At 40.5% G+C, this 19,966-nt stretch overlaps 2 protein-coding genes across 2 annotated transcripts; one reads left to right on the top strand and one right to left on the bottom strand.

Moving 5' to 3' along the window:
* Positions 1-4,694: 4,694 nt before the first annotated feature.
* Positions 4,695-14,781, bottom strand: LOC135554089 (zinc finger CCCH domain-containing protein 7A-like). The gene is given in 24 exon segments (XM_064986143.1): positions 4,695-5,467; positions 5,580-5,743; positions 5,855-5,988; positions 6,115-6,223; positions 6,373-6,478; positions 6,570-6,706; positions 6,835-6,908; positions 7,254-7,435; positions 7,815-7,915; positions 8,669-8,874; positions 8,996-9,154; positions 9,476-9,620; positions 9,729-9,754; positions 10,164-10,410; positions 10,583-10,808; positions 10,810-10,921; positions 12,879-12,915; positions 13,033-13,086; positions 13,179-13,259; positions 13,372-13,530; positions 13,633-13,836; positions 13,941-13,980; positions 14,344-14,439; positions 14,676-14,781. Coding segments are annotated over 24 exon segments (3,048 nt in total). The 5' UTR covers positions 14,735-14,781; the 3' UTR covers positions 4,695-5,277.
* A 98-nt stretch (positions 14,782-14,879) lies between these two features.
* LOC135554091 (phospholipase A2-like) lies at positions 14,880-19,208 on the top strand. The gene is made up of 5 exons (XM_064986144.1): positions 14,880-15,041; positions 16,097-16,189; positions 17,526-17,694; positions 18,411-18,517; positions 19,031-19,208. The coding sequence occupies exons 2-5, from the start codon at positions 16,153-16,155 to the stop codon at positions 19,177-19,179; spliced, it is 462 nt and encodes a 153-aa protein (XP_064842216.1). The 5' UTR covers positions 14,880-15,041; positions 16,097-16,152; the 3' UTR covers positions 19,180-19,208.
* Positions 19,209-19,966: the final 758 nt, after the last annotated feature.

Genomic DNA, 19,966 nt, shown 5'->3' with positions numbered 1-19,966 from the left:
ATTAAATCCTAACAGATGTATGTATTGTTGATAGTTATTCTTATGGCTTTTTATAAGATGGCAAAATATCAAACTAATATGACAATTTGGAGATTTTTATATGATTACACAAATGGTAGTAGTATTGGTTCCAATAAGTTTGCTTTCAAACTTGAGATGACTGTTACCATACTGTACTTCTGTCTTGTGAGTTCAGCAGCTTGTGAAATACAGTATACATTTAAAAGTACTACTAAAAGTATGACCACCTGTATAAGTAATATGCATTATGCATAGACTTAATTGGAAGGCTCAACGCCTACAGTGTCATACCGGTGCAACTCCAGAATAGGTATTTTACATTTCAGCGAACGACATCATATGTTATAGCAATCTGCCAGTCGATGACACAGTCGATGACACAGTCGATGAAGTGGCACGAAACCATTGGTTGATGCATGCAACGTCTGAGCAGGAGTACGCAACCTGCTACAGTGCCTATAGAAAGTCTACACCCCATTGAACTTTTTTCAAAGGTTGATTGAATTGTAATTGGTCATTAATCTACATAAAATAATCCCTAATGTCAGTGAAAATAAAATTCTACACATTTTTACAAAAATAAATAACTGAAATAGAGTAATTGCATAAGTATTCACCCCCTTTGTTTAGGCAAGCCTAAATTAGTTCAAAGTAAAATGTGGCTTAACAAATCACATAACTTATATTGACCCACATTACAGGGTTTGACATGATTTTTGAATGACTAACCCTTCCTCTGTCCCCGATACAAACATCTGTAATGTCCCACAGGCAAGTATTGAATTTCAAGCACAGATTCAACGACAAAGACCAGGGAGCCTTTCAAAAGACACATAAAGAAGGCCGGTGATTGGTAGATGGATAACAATAACAAATCAGACATTGAATATATATATTTAAGCATGGTCAAGTTAATAATTGTACTGTGGATGATGTACTAAACCACCCAGACACATCAAAGATGCAGTTGTCCTTCAGAACTGAGCTGCAGGACAGGAAGGATGTCACCATGAGGCCATTAGTGATTTTAAAACAACTACAGCAAACTGGTCTCAGACTAGACGTAACGTAGTACATGTACATCTGGGACACTCAAATTAGTATAATATGTTATGTTTGGCATAGTAACATAATATAGGTTACTTTAAGGCGAACACGAAAGGAGTGTGGTTGTGTACCACACGTCTAGCAACGAAAAGGCTGCGTGTCCGAATCTCATCATGGACAATTTTAACTAATTAGAATCTTTGCAACTACTTACTACTTTTGAGCTACTTTGCAATTACTTAGCATGTTATCTCACCATTCCCCTAACCTTAACCCTTTAACCTAACCTTAAGCCTTTAACCTAACCTTAACCCTAACTCCTAGCTAATGTTAGCCATCGAGCTAAGAGGTGTTTATAAAATGTATTGACTAAGGGTGGTGAATATTTACAGTGCATTTGAAAAGTATTCAGACCCCTTGACGTTTACCACATTTTGTTACGTTACAGCCTTATTCTAAAATCGAATAAAACCTAATTTACATAAGTATTCAGACACTTTGCTATTGAGCTCAGGTGCATCCTGTTTCTATTGACCATCCTTGAGATGTTTCTACAAATTGATTGGAGTCTACCTGTGCTAAATTCAATTGATTGGACATGATTTTGAAGGGCACACACCTGTCTATATAAGGTCCCACAGTGGAAAGTGCATGTCAGAGATGATCTGTATTGAATAGTTTATCATCTGGTAAATCTAACAGGAGTGACCTACTATTGGAGGTATTAATGTTATTATGGAGAATTGAGAGAATGGGTATATTAGTAAGATTCTGCTGGGTCCCAGCACATTCCCATTCAAGTGTGGAAGGGGATGGAATTGTAGACCAGTTAGCTAAAAGAGCTTTTAAATGAGAAATAATTGATATTAATGTGCCACTGGGTAGAGGTGAGGCAAAATGTAAGATCAGAGCCATTTTGATAGATGTGTGTCAGAAGAGATGGGACTCTGAGCACAAGGGCCAGCATTTATATGCCCTCCAAAAAAAGGTCGGTGGACCAAGGTTCAAAGGTCAGATTAGGACGGAAGGTGGTGTTTGCTCGATTGCACTTAAGACATTGAACTCGTCATTACATCTGGTTGGCAAGCATATGAATGGTTTGTGTCTGGAGTGTATGGTCGATGAAACAGTGGCGCATGTGTTGTTATATTGTTGTAAGTACAGTGCCTTGCGAAAGTATTCGGCCCCCTTGAACTTTGCGACCTTTTGCCACATTTCAGGCTTCAAACATAAAGATATAAAATTGTATTTTTTTGTGAAGAATCAACAACAAGTGGGACACAATCATGAAGTGGAACGACATTTATTGGATATTTCAAACTTTTTTAACAAATCAAAAACTGAAAAATTGGGTGTGCAAAATTATTCAGCCCCTTTACTTTCAGTGCAGCAAACTCTCTCCAGAAGTTCAGTGAGGATCTCTGAATGATCCAATGTTGACCTAAATGACTAATGATGATAAATACAATCCACCTGTGTGTAATCAAGTCTCCGTATAAATGCACCTGCACTGTGATAGTCTCAGAGGTCCGTTAAAAGCGCAGAGAGCATCATGAAGAACAAGGAACACACCAGGCAGGTCCGAGATACTGTTGTGAAGAAGTTTAAAGCCGGATTTGGATACAAAAAGATTTCCCAAGCTTTAAACATCCCAAGGAGCACTGTGCAAGAGATAATATTGAAATGGAAGGAGTATCAGACCACTGCAAATCTACCAAGACCTGGCCGTCCCTCTAAACTTTCAGCTCATACAAGGAGAAGACTGATCAGAGATGCAGCCAAGAGGCCCATGATCACTCTGGATGAACTGCAGAGATCTACAGCTGAGGTGGGAGACTCTGTCCATAGGACAACAATCAGTCGTATATTGCACAAATCTGGCCTTCATGGAAGAGTGGCAAGAAGAAAGCCATTTCTTAAAGATAACATTTTTTGTGCTTTTTTTTCAAAAACAAGGACATTTCTAAGTGACCCCAAACTTTTGAACGGTAGTGTATATTTGTTTTTTATTTTTCATCTGTAAATGTTATAATTTGTCTTACACATTATTTTATGTAGAGAATAGGCAAAAAAACAAATCCATTTTAATCCCACTTTTTAATACAATTAATGTGAAGAAATCCAAGGAGGGTGTAGAGACTTTCTATAGGCACTGTATATCACAAGGGTTGCATTCCCCTGCTCAGATATGGCATGCATCAACCAATGGTGTTGATTGACAGATTGCTGCAACATACACTACATGACCAAAAGTATGTGCACACCTGCTCGTCGAACATCTCATTCCAAAATCATGGGCATTAATATGGAGTTGGTCCCCCCATTAGCTGCTATAACAGCCTCTTCTCTTCTGTGAAGGCTTTCCACTAGATGTTGGAACATTGCTGGGGGGGACTTGCTTCCATTCAGCCACAAGTGTATTAGTGAGGTCGGGCACTGAGGTTGGGAGGTGTTTGATGGGGTTGAGGTCAGGGCTCTGTTCAGGTCAGTCAAGTTCTTTCACACCTATCTCGACAAACCATGGACCTCGCTTTGTGCACGGGGCAATGTCATGCTGAAACAGGGAAGGGCCTTCCCCAAACTGTTGCCACAACGTCAGAAGCAAAGAATCGCCTAGAATGTCATTGTATGCTTTAGCGTTAAGATTTTCCTTCACTAGAACTAAGGGGCCTAACCTTAACCATGAAAACAGCCACAGACAATTATTCCTCCTTCACCAAGATTTACAGTTGGCACTATGTATTCGGCCAGTTAGTGTTCTCCTGGGATCCACCAAGCCCAGATTTGTCAGTCGGACTCTTAGGTGGTGAAGAGTGATTCATCACTCCAGAGAACGCGTTTCCACTGCTCCAGAGTCCAATGGCAGCGAGCTTTACACCACTCCAACCGACGCTTGGCATCGTGCATAGTGATCTTAGGCTTGTGTGCGGCTGCTCGGACATGGAAACCCATTTCATAAAGCTCCCGGCGAACATTTCTTGTGCTGACGTTGCTTCCAGAGGCAGTTTGGAACTTGGTAGTGAGCGTTGCAGGCCAGGATAGATTATTTGTTACACGCTATGTGCTTCAGCACTCGTTTGGGGCTGAGCTGTTGTTGCTCCTAGATGTTTCCACTTCACAATAACAGCACTTACAGTTGACCGGGGCAGCTCGAGCAGGGCAGAAATTTGACTAACTGACTTGCTGGGAAGGTGGCAGCCTATAACCGTGCCACGTTGACAGTCACTGAGCTCTTCAGTAAGGCCATTCTACTGTCAATGTTTACCTAAGTAGATTACATGGCTGTGTGCTCGATTTTACACACCTGTCAGCAACGGGTGTGGCTGAAATAGTCAAATACACTAATTTGAAGGCGTGTCCAAACTTTTGTGTATATATAGGGTGTGGTTAGCTGATACGTAAAATACCTATGCAGGAATTGTAAGATCTGGCATCTGCAATGTAGTCAGGCAGGAACTCGACTATTCGTCATCCCACAAACCATGGTATTCTTCATACCACATGCAACCACTGATGAAACTTTGAAAGTTCTTCCATTTTAGACGTCATGACAACTAAGCACATTGCATAGAATGTCAACCTACATTTTTTTAGGCTGCTACATTAATGAACAAGTACAAAATCAATTCTTGCAACAAATCAAGATTTTATTTTGGTTGGTCAGCATCTTCCAAAACCAACAGGCATAAATGCAACAAATTATGGAAATAATGAAAAAGACCTACATGGACATAATTTGTGAATGGACACAGAATTCCATTTCAAACATTCCAATCTTCAGACGTAAGAATCGTACAAAACAAAAAGGAGACGTCATAAGAACCTTTCTTAAAAACTCCTACAAAACAAGCCTTTTAAGTCACCTTTTGACATCAGAGCTAGTCTGATAGTGTCTACCCATGCTTTGGCTTCTCTGAACAGGTCATCAATCCATTTCATGACAAGCAATCTTTGTGACGCGTCACAATGATTGCTACATTTACGTAAAAGGCAATGGTGCATCTCTTTATCTGTGATAAAAGGAACACAGCTCTGATCATTTGGAACACATGGCCAACTTTGTACTTTCCATTAAAATCAAGCTGTGATCTGCATCTCTCCTCTTAATGGTAGACTAGAGCCTCCCAAAAGGCTAACCTGAACCTTTATCTCTTTTACTTAACACTGTAAAATATATTGCATCCCAACATAATCATGGTCATCAAATCATTACTTTATGTCTTTAAGCAGAAAACTATATTTGCCAAAGTCATTGTCATTTGGGGCTATAAGATGGTCTTTTCTTGCTTTGGCCAGTTTCATCAAAAGGAACTCTCTGCGCTCCGTCCATTCCTTTAGTTCCTCGTTTCCATGAGCCAGTTTACACAACTCCTCCTCTGTGCAAGTGCCTTTAAGGTATCTGTGGAAATGGATGCAGTATCAGAAATGTCAGTCACCAATAACACCATTTCCAGTAACCAAATTAGGCACCAGTGACCTAAATAAACATTGAATTAGCATAGAAACCTTACCTCTCGCAAACTCTGAAGGTGCCAGTGGGGAAGCGATACTGCCAGCAGTTCTGATCGTCTTCAGAGTTAAACACTTTCTCTCTGTGTTTTTCTGAGGTGATGTGCTGCTGCCACTGCCGGTCACTGTTGCAGTTCTTACCACAAAGCCAACAGTGGTTGCCAGCCTAGCATAACAGATATCATCAAGATGATATTAGCATGTTGGTTTGTGGTCACTTACAGCATGTTGATGGTCATACAACCATCTGGGCGTGGTTAAAACAGAGATTGCTTACCACCTCCTCAGCATAGTCTGTGGGCATGTGGATCTGCTTCCCGTTCTCCTTGATGGCGCTGTTGGAGGCCTCCTCGCTCCAGCCAGGCTTCTGAGACTGCAGCCAGTGCTCATACAGCTGCTCCATGTCAGGAACTAAATGGACACACACAGTTTAGTACCTGATTAAGTTTGTATTACTAATCATAATAAATGTATTGTACATCACACAGGCATGAACTGCTGTACAAATACTACAGTCCATCTGTAACATGAACTCACTGTTGTTCTCTTTCATGTATGTCCACAGGTCCCTTTCTTCTGTGCTGTGTGCAAATGTGCAGTTTCCGATGTACTGGCACTTTTTGCCAGTAGACACGTGCATACAAATCTGTAAGTAAAACACACGCACACACACAAAACATAAGCACTTTACACGAGGACAAAACATGATCCTCTCTGGGAGACTCCCATACGAGTCAGCTGAGTATGTGGTCAGACCAGTTGCTGAGGGAGCATTTGCAACCCTCCTAGTCCTACCTCAAACTGAGACGGGATGGGCTTCTTTGTTGGGAGAGGGCGGATCGTTGTCCACTTCTTGCGTTCGATGGAACTCACCAGCACCACTCGTTTGTCTTTTGACCACCTGCAACACAGGTCAGATGAAATTCACTATGCTGACCAGGCTTCATTATTCAAATTGTCCTGAAATGGTTTCAGGGGAGAGAACTACTCACGAATGCCTGGCTTTGGCAGTGCAGTACTTCTTGTTCTTGTCTGCCTCACTAACTTGGCCATTTCGCCAACACTGCCCACACACAAACTGCATCTTCAGATTTGGGGGTCCAAACCTCTTCAGTGATGTGGTGAATTGCTGGAATGACACAAAATAAATGGTTTGTGTCAGGTCATGTGGAAAATCTGCAGTCAAATGAACATTAGAAATACATTTAGGAAATAAAGCATGTTCTGAATATAGTGTTGTGTACAATGACTGTTTACCAGGGATCCTTGGGAGCCTGCCTCCATGTTCCAAAACCTACTGGCCTCATGGACTATATTTTCAGGAGTGATGCCTATATGATCATAAACAGATTGCAAAGAGTTTTAAGAGGGATGTTCACTTATAAAACCCACAAAAGTTACAAGAAGGTCCTTAATTATTATTATTTATTTATTTATTTTACTCTTTCCGGCTGTATGTAATAACACAAAAAAAATGTTCTGGGCTAATAATGTAAGAAATAACACACACAAAAACAAAATACTAAAAAGTTGCTTAGGAGCTAGAAGCAGAGCTGCCATGTCCATGAGCTACGGCACCATCTTACAACTGGGAAAAGTCATCTTGATGAATTACCAATAACATTCTTTGATTAGATGCTATTTGAAGGCACCTTTAATAGGCGATAACAGCTTACCTAGCTGGTGCTGCATCATCCACACCTTCAGCTCGATCAGGCTGTGGGCATAGAAGCACTCGTCTTCCCGCACGCAGCCGTAGCGCACCTCATGCCGACAGATGTCCATCTGGTTCTGCGGACTGTACGGACGGATTTTGGAGTAGCGCACAGTGTTCTCCCTCAGAATGTGGACCAGGCACCTGAAAAGCACAACAACTTATATCAAGTTCACAACCCCACTGTGCAGAGCATAGAATCATGTTACAATATACACTAGTGGACTTAACGCAACAAAAAAACTGTAGTTGTCAAAACTCAAAAAACACACCTACATTCTTCACAAAATTAAGATTCAGAGAAAATGTCTGTTTGAATTCACATGCAGTTATGCCACAAAACTATACACAATGTTTAGTCGAATGTGTGTTTCCAAAATGAACATTCTTACAGTATAGTTTTTAATTACTAAAGGAACCAGAGCAGTCAGCCACAAACCATCCCTTACAAGGTAGACCGCTGCTTAATGCACTTAAAAACCTCTGCATCTCTCAGCATGTGTACACAAGTGAAATGGCTTACTTCTGATCTTCAAAGGCATGTTTTGTCACAGGGTGAGAGCAAAGAGATGGGTTGTCCTTATTGGTTTTGCTGATTATTCTGGGTTTGTGATCAAAACACACCTGGAGATCAGACCAGATACATTAGAGGGATGAACAACTCTTACAGGACACTACACACAGTACATGTTTTAATAAAGGGCACAGCTCCCACTCATAAAACTGATGCTGAAGGTTATACCAGAGGCAGTAATGTGACAGTCAATGTTAGTGTTGTATTAGGGTTATTCCACGGTAACAGAATGACCGCAAAAACAACAAACCGTAATTCTGTTACCAAACTTTGTATCTGCACTGCTCTTCAAGTAAGTGGAAATTGGTAAAAAGTTGTTCTAGTGCATAGATTTGTATGGTTTAACTTGGCAATGATTTTTTTTTTTTTGGCATACGTTTAAAAACAGAGGAAAATCGTAGTCTCAGCATCATTGTTACTGTGGAATTCTATTGCTCGTGAGAAGAATGAGGATACAAGATGTGGTTAAAGTCAGGTTATATCAGTGGAACTTCAAGTCAAGCATTCTCTCTATAACACAGTGGTGCTCCACTCCAGTCAGATGTCCTCAGTCCTGCTGGTTTTCATTTCTCCCTGACACTTAATATAATTGATTGTCTAGAGTCCACACACTATTATTCTGGGCTGATTAAAAGGCAAAACCAAGCATCTACTGCAGCACTCAAGAACCAGAGTTGTGCACCCTTGCTGCTCTAGCACATCAATGGCAATGCAATAAGACAGACGTATCAATGAAGACACCCCATTACAGAAGGAACATATCACCCCCCCCCTCCCCCCTCCCATTAAAAGGCCCAACTTACCCCGCAGAGGAACATGAATATCCCGTGATGCTCCTGTAGGATCTTCGGGACAGTCAGATTGATCTTACTGGTGGGCCCAAATGGATCAAAGAGAAAGTCTCTGCAGATGAAGCCTTTGCGCTCCAGGGACCAAACATCAATCTCCTCTTGGCAGTAGGCAAATGTGCAGTGACCAGGGTACCTGCACCCCTCTCCAATGGCAACATCTACAAGGTCATCGTTTTAGTTAATAATCCCCATAGGCAGCTGAACACTGGCACAGACGGACCGTGAAGCACATTGGAGTAGTAGTAGTATTATTATAGTAATAGTATTTTCAAGGCTTACCTTTGCAGATGTAGTATGGTCCAACATACTGGGATTTTGTCGGTCTGGGTCTGATCAGCTTCCATGACTTGTCTTGTTGATTTTTTACCCTTCCAAGTAATATGTCCTTCTTGCATTTGTGCTCTTCGGTATAGAGTGTGAAATCCAACACTCCAAGTCCTAGTGATAGGATATCAACATGAGCTTTCACATACAATAATTATCATGTCCCATACATCAACCCAGTTTCATACTCTTAGATGTCGCACAATAAGCAACATAGATTTATTCATATACAGTGAAAAAAAATATAAAAAGCAACATGTAAAACATCCTATGTTTCATGAGCTGAAATAAACCCCTGCCCAGTCATGTGAAATCCAGAGATTAGGGCCTAAATCATTTATTTACATTGACTGATTTCCTTGAATGAACTGTAACTCAGTAAAATCTTTGAAATTGTTGCATGTTACGTTTATATTACATAAAGCATGTTCTTACCAGTTTTGACATAGCAGTTTGAGCATGCCTGTTTGAATTCATGAGTATCAGCCAGGGGATTTTTGGCCAGATCCACAACTGCAGGGAGGGGGGTTACATCTGGCATCCCCAGGGCCATTCCCATTGGCTTATCATGGTCAGTCAACTGGAGGGGAAACAAATGTCAATATCAATATCAATAAACGACATATGAACGCAAGGTACTGTTGTGAAAATATCAGTGGGACATGAAAACTAGACAAGTTAGACTCACCTGCATGAATGGATGCTGACTATATCCTAGATTTCAGGGAGAGGGGAAATACAATCAGAGACAACATTGACAAAAAGTTTATGAAAAGTAAAATAACGAAAAAAATCAAATTTCAGTTGATTGGTTTGTCAAAATCCAAATTTGTCAGCCATTGAGATTCCACTATCCAATAAGAAATTATTTACATTTTAATCATTTAGCACACTCTTATCCAGAGCGACTTACAGGAGCAATTATGGTTAAGTGCCTTGCTCAAGGGCATATGGACAGATTTTTCACCTAGTCATCTTGGGATTCGAACCAGCTTACTGGTTACTGGCTCTCAAGAGCTAGGCTACGTGCCGCCCCAAATATAAGATATAAGGATAGTAACAAATGTTCAACACATTCGAGAGGTATTACTGTTAAACTGGCTGTATGCAACTCCTTGCATACCTGTCTGAGGTTCTGACATGGAGAGACTATCCAGTGAATCCAATGGAGAGGAGACCCCGAAGGTGTCCAGACCTAAAGAGTACCCGCTGGCTTGTGGCTTGTGGTAGGGAGGAGGCAGAGTCACTGTGCACTGTGATGCCACATGCATAAAGGGGTTCATGTGAGACGGCATAAGGAAAGGACTAGACATGGAATTTGAAGGGGCACTGGTTGGAAAAGGGATAGGGCCCTTCATGGTGGGAATGATCTAGAGGAGAGAGAACAATACACTCTACATTAGATATTGCTTTAACATGATAGTGAAAAGGCCAAATTTAAAACAAAAACAGATAAAGAACTATAATTGAATGTGCAAAAAAAAACAACAACCCAAAAAACAACATTTTTCCTACAATAGCAGCAATCTCCCATGAACCTACCATGGGAGATTCTGTGGGCCCGGGGCCAGCTTGGTCAAGCAGATCATCCAGGTCATCTCCAATAATTTCCGCATCGAAGTCCGGGCGAGACTTTTGCATTGGCAAATGGTAAGACTGGGTAGGGCTGGCTCTGGCACCATTGACCAACGTAGGCATAGGCATGGAAATGGGCTCTGGGGTGTGAACCTCAACAGGCGAGACCGAAGGGATGATGCTGACAGGGGGACTCAGCTTCTATTCTCTCATTCCGAGGGGGGTGCACCTTCATGGCGGCCAATGGGTCTAGGGTCGGGGGTGCTGGGTCTGGACCATCAGATTCCTGAGGGGGCTGATTCACTTCTACAACACAGATGGGAATTTGGAAAGTGCAAACATATTATTTTTTTGCAACAAGACCTTCCCCCTTTAAAAAGGTCCAATGCAGCCGTTTTTCTCTCATCAAATAATTTCTGGGTAACAACTAAGTAACTTACTGTGATTGTTTTCAATTAAAATAACTTCTTCGCAAACAGCAATTTCTCAACTAAGAATTTTGCTAGGAATGTCTGGGAGTGGTGTGAGTGGGGAGTGGAAATGTGAAAGAAAATAAAGCTGTTATTGGCAGAGGTTTGGAAATCTCTCTTATGGATGGATTGGTTGTTAATCAACAAAACTGATGCGTGTGCAACTATGAGGCAAAACAGACAGGGTTGGCTTATTTTGACACAAAATGTTAATTGAAAACAAATACATTTGCACAAGGAGCAATTGTCTCAAATACACTGAACAAATATATAAAATGCAACATGTAAAGTGTTGGTCCCATGTTTCATGAGCTGAAATAAAAAAATCCCAGAAATGTTCTATATGCACAAAAAGCTTCTCTCACAAATTTGTTTACATACTTGTTAGTGAGCATTCCTTCTTTGCCAAGATAATCCATCCACCTGACAGGTGGCATATCAAGAAGCTGATTAAACAGCATGATCATTATACAGGTGCACCTTGTGCTGGGGACAATAAAAGGCCATGTTGTGTCACACAACACATATGTCTCAAGTTGAGGGAGTGTGCAATTGGCATGCTGACTGCATTAATGTCCACAGGGGGAGGGAGGGGCTGAGGAGTATTTCTGTCTGTGTTAAAACCCTTTTGTGGGTAAAAGATTCACTCATTGGCTGGGTCTGGCTCCCCAGTGGGTGGTTCTAGTGGGCATAGGCCCTCCCAGACCCAACCATGGCCGCACCCCTGGCCAGTCATGTGAAATCCATAGATTAGGGCCCAATTTATTTATTTCAATTGACTGATTTCCTTTATATGAACTGTAACTCCGTAAAATCTTTGAAATTGTTGTACGATGAGTTTATATTTTTGTTCAGTATACATTGTTACAGTTGTTGGTTAGCTAGCTAGGACATTTTTGCCATATCAACATAGACATGACAGTCAAAACAAGACATGGTATCCATAACAATATACAGCGAGTTTAAGTGAGCTTACTACAATTCCACACATGGCAGCTTCTTGTCATTGTTACTAGCCATCAGACCGTTCAGAATCATAACAATGCACCCCTTCCAGCCACGTCAATGCACGTGATGTCAGCCAACCCATCTATTGGTCTATTAACTAATTTAGCAAGGCAGTCCAAAATTCCATCCCACCAAAACAGCCTGAAATTTCAGGCAGCCTTTTCAAACAGCTCTTACACTAAAAGGGCATTAAAATTTTCACAAATAATTTTAGTATTATTCCAACCTCATGGTAGAAATATACACCGAGTAAACCAAACATTTGGAAAACCTTCCTAATATGGAGTTGCGCACCTCCCCTTTTGTCTTTAGAACAGACTCAAATCGTTAGGCCATGGACTCTAAACGGTGTCGAAAGCATTCCACAGGGATGCTGGGCCATGTTGACTCCAAGGCGTCCCACAGTTGTGTCAAGTTGGCTGAATGTCCTTTGGGTGGTGGACCATTCTTGATACACATGGGAAACTATTGAGCGTGAAAGATCCAGCAGCGTTGCAGTTCTTCACACAAACCGGTGAGCCTGGCACCTACTACCATACCCTGTTCAAAAGGACTTAAATATTTGGTCTTTTCCATTCACCCTTTGAATGTACACATTCACAATCCATGTCTCAATCACCTCAAGGCTTAAAAACAGTGGCGGCGGCTGAGGGGAGGACGGCTCATAATGGCTGGAAAGGCGCTAATGGAATGGGATCAAACATATCAAACATGGTTTCTACCATTCCACTCAGTGTATACAAAACACAAGTACATTACTCAAACTAAATCACAGAATGTCTTACCAATTTCTATATCTTCCACAGATGTAGATCCATGAGACTGAAACAGATAAAAATAATTATCTTAACACCTTTACTTGCTGGTACACCACGTTCACTTGGTGCAAGTAATCTGTCTTGTGTGGGAATTCCCACAAAGACATGGAACTCCCTTTACCTTGTCATTGGATGCACCAGAATAGCTCGATCCAGGCAAAACATTTAAGGCAGGCTGTTGAAAGAAATGTCTCAAGGTTAGATACTAAGCCACATACTGAAGTAGCCCATGTGCCATAATTCATACTCCACACAGTACACCCTCACCTTACTCCTGACATAGGCTTTACGGATTTTCAATCCCAACATTTTCGCCAGGTCCTGAGTCAATCGTATGACATTGGGATCCTGAAAAAAAAAAATCAATCACATATTGACAATAAGGATTATGAACTTAGGACAATAAAAGGAACAATCTACGAAAAAAAATGTACGTGGTGTATTTTCTCTGCGGTCTCACCTGAGGCACTGCAAGGGAGCACTTCGCTACAGCCTCATAGGCCTCTTTATGCCTGCCCAGCTCTTTCAAGGCTCTGGCTTTCCTATAAAGAGCTCTATGGTTTCCCTCATTCAATTGAAGAGCTTTCTCACAGTCTACTAGTGCTTCATCATGCAGACCCTGAAATAAAATTCCCAAATCATACCACTTTTTGATGAGAATAAATAATACTACATTCATAAATGTAAGACAAAACACACCACTTTCTTAAACCTGACTTACCGGTACTATGTTCAAGTAAGCAGCAGCTCGATTGGCATACAGCTTTTCCAACGTTCCAGTAGGTACACTGATGTCTTCCGAATCTGCATATTCTGCTATGCTCAAGGCCTCAGTGTACATTTCTATAGACCGCATCCATTCCCCTTCATTGAACACGTCATTTCCTTCACCAAACAGATTCCTCACAAGGTCCTGAATGAACACCTGAAAAAACAAATTCAACTTCTAAATATCAAAATAAGAGGTGCATTCTGAGCTTCATATGTCATTAATGTAGGTGCTGCCATTTGGGTTGATTGCATAATCACCTCATATCGTTCCTGAGTTCCAGGATAGGGCAGAGTTGACCTAGAAACAAACAAGTTCAAACTTAGAGCTCCTTCCGTTGACACTGAAAACATTCAAGTGTTACACCATTCAAGGACATCATAGAGTAATCTTTTCCAAAATAATACAATGTCAATAGTACTCACATTGAGGCACAAGATCCAGAAATAGCTCAACAACATCTGACTTATTGTACAGTTCCAGGCAGGTACCACTATACAAACACTTAGGCTGGCTACTGCGAAAATTAATTGTTATTCTCTTCCCCCAAGACCAGCCCTTGGTGGCTGACAACAGCTCTGTAGCCTGATTTCCCTCTGCTCTCAACCAATCAGCATTCCCTAGGTACACTGACTAGGACTGGGGAGTCCTGATCATACTCACTGGATGAACTGCAGCCCATTCTCAATATCCTGCCAGCGACTGCTTCGGTCCTGACACAGGGTTGACATGTTCACCTGTTTCTTTAGGTCCTGGTCTCTGTCAACACAATATGTCATTTTAAAAGTTAGTTGGCTTGCTTACTTAACATGTTTAGGCCTACTCGGGGGTATAATTGTATCATTGTCAAAAACGTTTTTAGTCGTAGGCCTTGCATACAGTAAGAAAATGAACATGTATGTTTGGACGTTAAGTTACTCACTCATTAACTACTCAAATAAAGACGAGACAATTCACATCGTGAATTTGTATAACGTTAAACAGGTGAAAATTACTTTTCAGGCTTCATGTGCTCCCGACTCAACAAAGCATGCGAAAGCCTCGAAAACCCCATGGCTTTAAAATTCGTCGTGCCTTGAACTTCCTGTATGTCGTCTTCACGAGCTAGTTAGTTCAAAGTAATCGGTCAATATTTCGAGAATATAAAAATCTAACTAACTAAAGTGAGTCTGCTTACGACTGACAACGAGTCTGGCTATACAAATCTACAGTACAGTAGTTGGGAGAGTTGATCCTGGACGAACGTTATAAAGTGTACATTATCACAAGTTAGCCCCATAACGTCAGAGGAAATGTTCGATACCCACTGACATATGTAGCTAGCTAGTTAGCGTCTAGGTCGAACAAATACCTCAACCTAGGTAGGCTATCTTAACTAAATTAGGCTAACCGATCTGGCACGAGAAAGATATTGATATTCTAAACACAAACAGTATGCAATGTGATTGCTAGGTAGCCATGGCTATAGAGTTTACAGTTACATGCTTGTCAAAGACGTTCACTAGTAAGAGTACCTGTACATTTTTCTACAGTAACGTTAGCTAGCTTCCTAGCAAGCTAGTTATCAATATGTCGGGCGGGAGATGCAAGAGAGCTAGCTACAGTACACGACTGTTAGCGGTGTAGCTAGCAGCTAGATAGCAAACTAGCTAGTTAGCCATCTTACAAATAATGACATTTAAAATATGCTCACCCTTAAGAAATGTGTATATGTAAAAAAAATAAAAAAAGTCCACACCTAAATGAGTACAGCTTAAGATGTATGACTTGTTCCCTGGCCAGCAACAGTGATTTCTTGAGTGTTGGGGACACGAATCATGATGTGGCCTGATCCCTGGCCTGACGTTTTTCATGTTTGCTAGATTCCATACTTATTCGAGGAAACAGGGCCCCCTGTTGACCACAAACTGTGTTCTGACTTTTTACTTTAGTAAACTATGAAATTACAGTGCTATCTATGTACATGATGAGATCTTGAAATGTCAACAAATAAATATAATTCACATTCATTATTAACGGAAATATAGCATTACATACAACCTTTTGACACAGTTGACTTGCTGGGTCTTTATGATCATGCTTTCTGTGAGGAATTGCATGCAATGACCACAGACATTAATTCATTGATCAATTAGACCTACTTCTAGTATTCTATATGGCACATATTCTACATGAACAAAAGTAAACTGAAGTCCTTGGTCTTTCAGAATCTGAACAAAAGTCATTTAGCAATTGGCTTTAAGTAATACTAAATTATGGACTCTGGGGTGATTCTAACAGAGAGGGAACTCTAACCAAGTTCAGATAAGTGTTCAGGGATTAGTTTACAGCAGATTATTCCGAGAGGAGGAGGGAATGATGCTCAGGAGATTATTCAAACCAGACTCTTAAAAAAAACTCTCCACTGCACTGAAAGCCTGTGTCCACCAGTGTAAATAAGCAGCAGTGCATGCAGACTCCCTCTTGCACACCATGCCTGCGCTTTATCGGATACTTCTACTGTTCTCTGGTAAATTGCTGCTTGAATTTCTTTACCTTTTTTAACACATTTTGCAGGGAATGATTAAGAGGGATTGAGAGGGAGTGAAGTCATGTTAAAGGACAATGTTATGAGTGTCTTCAGAGATCTAACATGAAAGGAACTCAGGGTCTGTTATAGTCTGATGATTCAACTCCTTAATTTCACACAACAATACAACTGTATTATCTTGAAATGGTTGAATCTTTTATTTCAATAATCTTGTGATCTTTATATAAAGCACATTTTATGGTTAAATTTGTACTTTAATACATGTTTAATGATTTAACAAGTCACTACCAATGTCAATTACTATGTCTGGTATGTTGACAACCAATATGCACATTACAAATTAATGTTAATCTGATCTGGGAAAAGATGTTAAAGAACTAGACCAGAGTATAAGAGTGTAAAGGGAATTTCCAGCTGAACAAAAAGGAGAGCAGTGCCATAAAACGTGTGAAGTTGTTTTGTATTGTATTAATTTCATAAGCTATGGTTGTCTAAAAATATCAGTGTCAGAGAAATTATAGTCAATCATTAACACATTTGGTTTAATACAAGTTGCAAAAAGGAGACACCCCAGCATAGAAACATAGAAAACATAGGCCTCTGCGAAGATACTGACAAATGTTCTCTGAACATCAGCCTGAGAGGCTTCTACGAAATCAAACAAAAGACAGTAACTTTGCCAGCTGCTACAGAATCACGGTGCTCCAAATGTCATTGTGACCTCAGTCCTTGTACCTTCAGTAGCTCTGGCGTCAATCACTATCAAACGATATGAGAACAATCCATAACATTCAGTGACAAGTCTAGTGACCATCAACCCGTACACAAATGAGTGTCACAAATAGAACACTAGAAATCATGTGTCTAACAGAAAGGGAAAGCATAAACATTTGCTAAGCATTGTGTTAATTACTCTTAACTGAATATGAACTTCATTCGTCTTAAATATTCCCCCATTACAAAGAGCATCTTTCTTGGAAAATGTGAGCGACTTGCAATTGCAATATTAGGTTGTCACTTCATAAAGTGATAATAATACAGCATGTCCATCCATACACTTTGAACACTTACAGACATTCAGAATCATTTTCATATGAGAGACTAATCACAGAGCTACACTTCTCAATATTCACTTGATGACAGGACATATGACTAAAGAGATAGTATGAAGCAAATGGCACATACTAAGCAAGGCTGCTACATCCATACAAGTATAAGCAAGTGCACATTTTGAACAAGATGTGTGCACACGTGATTGGTGTACCTGTGTTGCGCTGAGATTCATGTTCTTCTTCTGTTGTTGTTGTTGTTGCAGTGGTAATAGCCTCTATGGCACTGCAGAGGCCTCCACGAACTAAGAGAGGGCTACTGGAGCTGGCAGGAGTCATCAAGTGCAGCACAGGCAGATCAGCCCTGGCTTATATGATGTATGGCTGCTACTGTGGACTGGGGGGTCAGGGCTGGCCCAGGGATAAAGCAGACTGGTGAGGCAGTAGGACAGAGGCACGATGAGATGTTCTAGCAAGTAAAAGTCTGGCAAGTTATGTGAAGCTGATGATGTATTACTGAGCTATATAGTTGTAATGATGTGTTATAAACATGTTATAAACTTTGTTGGGGGGGGGGGGGGAGTGCCATTTCATAACAAACTCAGATCATTTAGAGTACCACTGAATTAAAAAACCCTCAATCAACTGTTCAGTCTGGTAGGCCACAATAACAACCTGCATTATGCGATGCAGTTCAAACTGCAAAGTGTATCATTTTGGGTTTTCTTTTGAGGTTTTGCCCTCTTGTCAATTGGATATTTGGAAATAGACATGCACAACCAGCACTTCCTTCTGTCCACTAATCACAGACATGAATGCCCACAACACCGTTAAACTACACAACCTCCAGCCTCCAGATCTCTCATATGCCTGCCTACTAACAATAGTTGAGCCCATCCTCTTTCATTTCCTTTTGTGTTAAATAGAGCTGATGTTGGTCCAAGCTACATTAATAAGGAAAAACGCCCAGTCTCTGCCTTTTCAGTTAATAGTTTCTCAAACATTATTTACACAATAATAATTTTAATTGGGTATTTTTTAAACTAGAAAACGGGACTGTATTACTTATGTAGTGCATCACTTAGACAGCAAATAGTTCTTATAATGCTCTGTTTTAAGTGTTACAGAAGTGTATTTTTTCCTTCATTAAGGTGCTGTCACAAACATGACTGTTGCTACGGAGATGCAGAAATTGCTGGTTGCCAAACCAAGACAAGAAGGTATCAATGGACATGTGAAGACAGGACAGCAGAATGTGGTATGCCATCTCAGTTTTATGCACATGAGTGAGACATAATGATTAAATCAAGCTGAGTAAGCCTATCCCTCCCCTTACAGAGGTGTGGTCGTTTAGAGAAAGAAAATACTACATGCTATGACTGTCATTTTTGTATAGTTTTGCTGTTGAAAATGAATGGGTCTTTTCAGTAAATGGAAAATAACAGATGTGTCATCAACAAACATCTGAGTAGTTTACAAACACTGCAGACGTTATAGGGGACAGGAGGGCTAGGAGGGAATGGGCACGAAAGGAATAATTTCTCACCCACATTTTCAGGTATTTTAAGCTCTTACCATAATTGCTAATCGCAAAAGCACATAGGACAAGCAACACAGTTCAGGATGTTTACGGAGTTTATTTGAGCATCAGACATTTTCTAACATTTCTAAACCTCAGAGTGTTTCCTTCATATCCTCCGCAGACCACTCCTTTCACATCAGCTGTCATTTAAGGAAACTACTCACCCACTTAACCCTCTTTTCAATCCAGATGATCTCAAGGACAAATGTGAGAAGATTCTCTGCAAATGTGACAGGGAGGCAGCCAAATGCTTGAGAAAGGCACCTTTCATACGGAAATATGCTATGTGGCCAGACTTTCTCTGTGGGTGTACACTGCCAACATGTAATATCTACTGATTCAATAAATGTACACTTGTTGATTTTTACATTTGCTGTGTGTCTATTTATGTTAATAGAATATCATATGTATCTCCTTCACAACATTATAATGACATGTAACTGCAGTAATACTTCAGGGCATTTTGTATGGATATCTCCTTTTTTCCATTTATATGAAAAGGAGAAACACTATCACCGTGTGACTATGTCATTAGATAAACAAACTGTGTGATGAGGCTCTCCAAATTGAGCATAATGACCAGAAATTACAAACACAGGTAACAAACTAGTGTACAAAACAGAGAGAGCTCAGTAGTGGTTACATAACATCCCAGGGTTTATTCTTAGGGGGTGAAATGTTGCAGCCAAGGTGAGATCAGGTAGCCTAAGTACTTACAATAGTGTACTTATCCCCCGGGTGTGTTGTGCCTTACGTTATACTCCCTGAGGCTCTGCCGAGGTCTCTTTTCCACTGCTCTAATCCTCTCTAACTAACCCAGCATGATATTTCACCTCTTAAAAGGATTCTAAAAGCATCCTGATGTTTTCACCGGATTTACATTTTCAACTTAATGTTTACTTTGCTGGAGCTCAGTAGCCGTAAATTATAATATACAGCATGTGACCAACAGATGGCAATGTTGAATGTTTACTGCAAAGCTAAGATGCATGTTCATGTTACAGTTTACAGTAAAGATGCAAACACGTTCATACACTATTAGTAGCATACTGTATACTTACATCTAGCCTAATGAATTCTATCTAAAGCAGACCTGGGTGCAAATACTATTTAGGGTATTTCAAT

This window comes from Oncorhynchus masou, chromosome 14 (assembly GCF_036934945.1).
Source record: "Oncorhynchus masou masou isolate Uvic2021 chromosome 14, UVic_Omas_1.1, whole genome shotgun sequence".
Lineage (NCBI taxonomy): Eukaryota > Metazoa > Chordata > Actinopteri > Salmoniformes > Salmonidae > Oncorhynchus > Oncorhynchus masou.
This window is presented reverse-complemented; position numbering and strand designations above follow the sequence as displayed.

What these genes read in the sequence shown, in the direction of transcription:
- LOC135554091 (XM_064986144.1), top strand. Translation starts at nt 16,153, where the DNA reads ATGCCTGCGCTTTATCGGATACTTCTACTGTTCTCTG. An exon ending in CCCAGGGATAAAGCAGACTG is followed by an intron (nt 17,695 to 18,410) that starts GTGAGGCAGTAG and finishes TCCTTCATTAAG; the next exon opens with GTGCTGTCACAAACATGACT. An exon ending in AGACAGGACAGCAGAATGTG is followed by an intron (nt 18,518 to 19,030) that starts GTATGCCATCTC and finishes TTTTCAATCCAG; the next exon opens with ATGATCTCAAGGACAAATGT.